This window comes from Lolium rigidum, chromosome 3, assembly GCF_022539505.1.
Source record: "Lolium rigidum isolate FL_2022 chromosome 3, APGP_CSIRO_Lrig_0.1, whole genome shotgun sequence".
Classification (NCBI taxonomy): Eukaryota; Viridiplantae; Streptophyta; class Magnoliopsida; order Poales; family Poaceae; genus Lolium; species Lolium rigidum.
The window spans coordinates 343,571,657-343,578,385 of NC_061510.1; the positions used below are offsets into that span (position 1 = coordinate 343,571,657).

At 48.8% G+C, this 6,729-nt stretch overlaps 1 protein-coding gene across 1 annotated transcript; it reads left to right on the plus strand.

Moving 5' to 3' along the window:
• The first annotated feature begins 1,103 nt into the window (after positions 1–1,103).
• LOC124697155 (pre-mRNA-splicing factor 18-like) lies at positions 1,104–2,394 on the plus strand. Its single transcript, XM_047229787.1, has 2 exons — positions 1,104–1,871; positions 2,002–2,394. The coding sequence occupies exons 1-2, from the start codon at positions 1,104–1,106 to the stop codon at positions 2,392–2,394; spliced, it is 1,161 nt and encodes a 386-aa protein (XP_047085743.1).
• The last annotated feature ends 4,335 nt before the right edge of the window (positions 2,395–6,729 follow it).

Below are 6,729 nucleotides of genomic sequence, written 5' to 3' on the forward strand. Positions count from 1 at the left end.
CCCGTTCATAAAAAATGTCGGAGATTTTCCTAAATTTAGATATATCTCTATACTTAGGAGTGTCTATATATATATCTAAATTAAGATAAGCTTGCGTCATCCTTTAGTGGATAGAGGTAGTAGAAACTTGAGCAATAAAGCATCAAACCAAACCGTGAAAATAGACTACCGACAGACGCCAGTTCGGATTTGCCTGCAAAGAAGCAGATATCATTTAGTAGTATTACTCTAGTAAATAAAAATCATGTGATAAATCAATAAATCTAAAAGCAATACACTTATTATTTGCGATGTAAAGCATTACACTTTACCATTGTTACTTCCTTTCATGGTCGATCACCAAGGACCTTCCGCTTCCAATATACAATAGCAACACAATCAATAAGCTAGACCTACAGTTTGGGATGTAAAAAAAAAAAAAACTTGGACTAGTCAGTAAGAATCATCACGGTGAAAATAGGGTTAGTCATCGTTATAGACTAGCAAAGGGGTTGGTCATCAACTAGCAGAATCTGCTACCAGCATAAATCAGCGCACAGTCTAACTGGAATTTGATCGAAAGAAAAGCCTAACTGAAAACAGAAAATCAGGCCGAGCGTACAAGGGCGGTTCGCCGTTCTCGCTTCTCCGGCGACCTGCCAGCGATACGGGCGACGGCGACCTGGGACGGTCTCGTCGAGAAATAGGCAGCGCCACCAAAAACGAGAAGTATGAAACGATTGGGATCAACTGATCGATCGCGATTATTTGTTCTTTTGAGCTGGTTCTTCGTTTCTTAGGGTTTGATCGCCTGGCCGGGCTGCCTCTGGGTGGGCCTCGTGCCTTGTGCTAGATGGGCCGCTCGCTATCAGAATTTTTTTAACAGGCCGCATCCGAAGTTCAAAGGCTCGATCGAGATCGAGAAGGTTCGCGGGAGTTCGGATCTACCCTTCCTCCTCGGCCAACCGTCATCGATTCGAACGCGAACTCGGGAACCTTCCAGAGTCCGCCGGCTCCCGATCCCGGAAATCTCAAAAGCCAACCCACACGCTCCGATCCCGGCAATCTTCTCCGCGAGAACGGACCATCGATTCCAGTGCTCCACGCTGTCTCCGCGCATCGCCATGGACGTGCTGAAGCGCGAGCTCCAGCGCAAGCGCCAGCTGATCGACGCCGACTTCGGGGGCCGCAAGGTCCTCCGCCGCGCCGAGATCGAGGCGCGCGAGATCCAGCGCCTCCGCGCCGCCGAGCGGGAACGCCTGCTCGAGAAGCAGCGAAAGCGGGAGCAGCAGCAGCAGCAGCAGCTCCGGTCCTCCCGCCCCGCCGCCTCGGCATCGCCCTCCGCGTCCTCCTCCTCATTACCTCCACCCGCCGTCGTCGGCGAGGCGGCGAAGGCCGAGCGCGCGGACGCTCCGAAAGAGTCGTCGCTCCCGAGGGAGGAGGTCGTGCGGCGGTTGCGGCTGCTGCGCCAGCCGGCCACGCTCTTCGGCGAGGACGACGCCGCGCGCCTCCGCCGCCTCCACGACGTGCTCGAGGACCCCGCCGCGGTCGCGGGCATCGACGCCGCGGAGATCGGGGAGGGGCAGACCAACGACTTCCTCCGGGACATCCAGGCCCTGCGTGCCAAGGCGGTGGCGGCGAAGCCCAAGGCGGTCGGCGCGGCCGAGAGGAGCGACGGCGGGAAAGAGGAGAAGCAAGAGGTTCCGTTCGAGGATCTTTGCGAGGAGGACAAGATCGTAGCCTTCTTCAAGAGGCTGCTGAGCGAGTGGAGCCGGGAGGTGGACGAGATGCCCGAGGCCGAGCGCCGGACCGCCAAGGGCAAGGCCGTGGTGGCCACCTGCAAGCAGTGCGCGCGCTACCTCGATCCCCTCTTCAAGCTCTGCGAGAGGAAGGTATGCAGCACACTTCCACTCTGCTCCAATTCTGTACAATTTTCCTTTTCGATTGATTCTGCAATCTGCAACACAACTTGTTCTGTGGGGAATTGGGATTCAACATTTTGACTGATGGATTCGATTGCAGGCTCTCCCCGACGACGTCCAGCGCGCGCTGCTCGACGTGGTGAAGTGCTGCATGCGGCGGGACTACCTGGCGGCGACGGACAACTACATCAAGCTGGCGATCGGCAACTCGCCGTGGCCGATCGGAGTGACCATGGTGGGCATCCACGAGCGGTCCGCCCGCGAGAAGATCCACACCAACAGCGTCGCGCACGTGATGAACGACGAGACGACGAGGAAGTACCTGCAGTCGGTGAAGCGGCTCATGACCTTCTGCCAGCGGAAGTACCCCACGGACCCGTCCAGGTCCGTCGAGTTCAACAGCCTCGCCAACGGCAGCGACCTGCAGGCTCTCATGGCCGAGAAGAGCGCCAACGGCTCGGATGAGACGCTTCGGCTGGTGGCCGCATCGTGACGAAGAAGAATCGCCCATGTATAATGGGTTGTCTAAGCTTTTGGAATGGTTATTTTCTATTGAGCGGTGCATTCTGAAATCAACAGATTACTGGAAGAAATTATTCTGTTCTTAAAGCATTTGCCTAGATATGAGATGGTTCTACTCTGATGCTCTCTTTTAGAAGAAATTTTCCAGCTTCATTAGTGCAACAATGGTACGAGCTGAAAGGGATTGTCTCTAGTATTTGATACTCAGATAAATGTGATTCCTTAATTTGGCAATATGAATCTTCTGGGGATTAGTCTACTAGCTCTTCCCGTTTCTTGATATAAGGTGTATAGTTTTTTCGAAAAAAGCTCCAACATGTAAGGTGTATTGCGTAGAATCACTCATTTTGATATTTTTTTACGGATTTAATTTCATGTCCTTAGCTCATGCAAACTCCCCTATTTTTTCAAAGACGTAATTCCGGGGTAATCTTACCTAAAACTCGTGTAACTTATCCTCATTGTGTGTTTCTTAATTTACATGCCAAAAACTATATACCCTATATCTAGGAACGACGGAGGGAGTATTATTAACTTTGGTGGGGTTAACCCTATTGATATTCTACTACCGCCAGAGAGGATGTGTTTATTTGGCTACTGTCTCATAACAAACTCATGACTAGGAACAATTTACTTAAGAGGAACATGAATAAAGTTGTTTGCTGCATCTTCTGAAGATGAAAGTGTCGATCATTTTTTTTCCAGTGCATTGTGGCTAGACAAATTTGGCACATTGTCTCTCAATTTTTTAATATTTAGCCATGGCAGGATTATTTCTCTATTGCCCTGGGTTGCAAATAAGAAACACCTAGTCCTTAATTATGTCTGATCTTCCACACTTTGGTGCATTTGAAAATTCCGTAATGAGATGATCTTTGATGGGCAAATTGCCTTAATTTGCACCATATTCTGTAAAATGATTCTGCTTTCGATCAGAATGTGGAAGATCATCCTCAAGGACTTGATGCTCCCTCTCGTCGATCGCTTCTGCGAGCATGCATCGAAGGAGTTGTCAGCGACCTTTAGAATTCAGAGTGGCTAAATGAAGGACAACCTCGTCAGGGTTCTTGCCCATCCTCCCCAATAGCTAAGAAAAAGGCGTCGATCAGGGCATGGTTTACTCCCACCTCAACAATGGAGGCATCGGCTTGCATCTCTCCTGAGCTTGCCGAAGCTTGAAGCCCCAAATGTCGATCGTTGGAGGCAGTTCTCTGCATATCATCGCCTGCTGAAAAAAGAATCCTCGGTACCTAGAGTTACTTTTATGTGTTTTCGTCTAGCTTTTGTTCTGTTTCAGCTACTTTGCAGGAATTGTTGTTCCAAAAAAAAGACTCTAGTTTGTAATAACTTGAACCTCGGGCCAATGTTGGTTTCGTTGATTTTACGAATGGAACTGCTAACTCTTTCTCCCTGTTGATCTAAAAAAATAAATTATTCTGTTCTTGTTGGCTGATTATAAAGGCGTGTATCCATTATTCGGCTAATCAGATGTAAATGATTGATTAATTAGTGTCACTAGAACAGAATAATTCACTAGAACACAAATTCGTCTTCAATTGTAATTTCATAATATACCAATTTGATATCATATACTACCTCTATCCGAATTTAGGCAAACCTTCCACATTCTTTTATACAAGGAGGGAGTATAATTTTTATTCTATTCTATCAAGTTAGTCAAATTTGAAAAGGAATTACTTGTTCTAGACACTAAACCGTGCGTGGAGTTGGTTTTCCGGAAAAAATGCACGTCCAGTTGCCTCCAAAGACCAAAGCTAATTTTATCACTCGTCAACCCAATTAAAAAAAATTAAATCTCGTTTTCCTAAAAAAAAACTCGGTTTTCTCTTATCTCTCTCCCACCCTATTGGCTATGGTATAAGCAGTGGTCGCCGCCGCCTCTCCGGTGAAAATACCGCTGTCTAGTGCTCTGCACTGTCCTCATCCCGGCGGAGGTGGCATGGCATGGAAGTCCGCAAAGCACTGATGGCATCATGCCCCCGAGCTAGCTGAAGTAGCTTCAATTTGGCTAGCTCAGATGGTCATAAGAACAACTGCTTCACTAACATTATCCTAGGGTCAACTGTCTCTCATTGATCCAACGGATCCTTTCTTCGAATAGACATCGCTCTCTTGTGGATTCTGTTGTGGGGGATATCAAAAAGCTCGCATCAGATTCCTCTACTTATATCTTCAAGCATTTCGGTCGAAAGACTAATGTCGCGACACTCATATTGGTTTGTCTATTGAGCTTTGAATTTGTGATCGTTTTTTCGATTCAGGAAGTACTTTGTAATGATGTGTTTTAATCAATAAAGTTGTGATATATTCTCTAAAAACAAGAATCAAATGTGATGGTTTTAGAGAAATGGCCACCAATGTGATAGGTAGTGTAATTTCCTCCTTTTTTGTTTATATATCAATAGAATGACTTGGGTTTCCGAATAGTGCAGAACTTTTTGCACCTACGCTGTGTTATTTAGCGCATCTTCATCAGAGGTTCTAAAATTTAACGTTGTAAAAGTTGTTTGCAGCGCTCGATCTGGATACAGCGCACGGCACCGACGCTAGCTTCACCTGGTGCTTTAAACCGTCGCGCCAAAATGCAGCGCTGAATTCATCCTTTTGCATATACGCTAAAATGCCATGGAAAAAAACAACATTTTCACATAATTGCATACGTTAATAGATCAAACACAATGTAAAAATAAACTGGAAATATACATACATTGCAAAGTTCAACCCACATTTGCTACAACCAAATTTATTTAAAAACTAGACTACACTACTTGGAATCCCAGTCGAACTCGGAGGAGCTCGGTGTTGTCGACGACACCGCAGTCGAAGTCCACTCGAAGGAGGAGGAGGAAGAGTCAACGGTGATCATCGATGGGCCGGCGCCATTCTTCTCCGCCTCCTCCTTCTTCGCGGCCTTATCCTCCTTCTCCTTCTTCTTCGCCTCCATCTTCGCCCTCCTCGCCTCCCGGTCATGCTTCATCGCCGCCTTCAGCGTCGCCTTCTTCTCTTCCTTCTCGGAGTAGAAGGCTTTCTCCGCGGACACGTCCTCCGGGAAGCGCCACGCCCACTCGATGCGCATGAGCTCGTCCCGCTCGGCGATGACGAGGCGCTGCTCGAGCTCCCGCTGGCACTGCCTCGCCTCGCGCGTGACGGCCGGCGGCGGCGGCGGTGCGAGGGCTTCCGCCCGCTGCCGCGTCCAGACGTCGTCGAAATTCATCGAGCGGCGGGAGCAGCCGAGGCGCTAGGCGACCGCGTCGTACGCGCGCGCCGCCTCGTGCGCGGTCTCGAACGTTCCGAGCCCGATGCGCTCGTCGCTGCTCCGAATCTCAGCGTAGAACGTCCCGTTCGGGCGCGCGCGGATGCCGCGGTAGCCGGAGCTCGAGCATCGGCAGGGAGGCATCACGGTGGCGTGGAGGCGGAGCGCAGCGGGAGCGACGTGCGTCTGAATGTTCCTGGCGGTTTGTTGCGCGCGTGCCGCGTTTTATAGCGCGTGCTGGAAGGGGGGAGATTCCTTTCCCGCGTCAGTTTTGCGCCTTCCCTGGAGGAGCGCGTGAGCGTTCGTGCGCGGTAAATTTCGGTTAAAACCCGATAGCGCGCCGTTTCATGCGATTGTTGGAGATGCTCTTAGAAATTGAACCTACTCTCTCCAGTAATTAAAAAAAACTACTTTAACTAGTATTTTGGTTAGGAAAATAAAAAATTATATCATTAGAAAACTTGTTTTGAATGCCAATCTAATGGTACAACTTTTGTACACATAAAATTTATATTTTGATGACTAAATTAGTGGTTAAATTTTATCTTAAACTGTCCCTGTTAAATTGTACCGGAGGAAGCACTCAGTTGTCTACGGCTCAGTTCTTTTGGCGGCTTCTCCGAGAAGCTGCCCTCCCCCCAGCTTCCTGGGGAAGCCGCCTCCAAAATTTTAAAAGGCTTCCGAAATGGTCTAGGCTAGACTAGTCCGGAAGCCTCCCTAAATTTTTGGTGCGGCTTCTCCAGGAAGCTGGGGGGAGGGCAGCTTCTCGGAGAAGCCGCTAAAAGAACTGAGCCTACATATTAACATTCATTTTTAGCTACGTGACATCCTAATTTATCACAGATCCAAGTAAATATGTTAAAACGTTTCTCTTTGCATGCTAGCCCTTCATTCGTGCGGATGGCATCTTGTAGCCATCAGGCTAAACTGAATCCACTCAAGGTGTTGACGTTTAGTTGAAGATGCAGTACTCGGGTCCTGACACAACCGGCAGGGCTCTAGATGAATGCGGCGGACAGCGTCCTAGGCAAA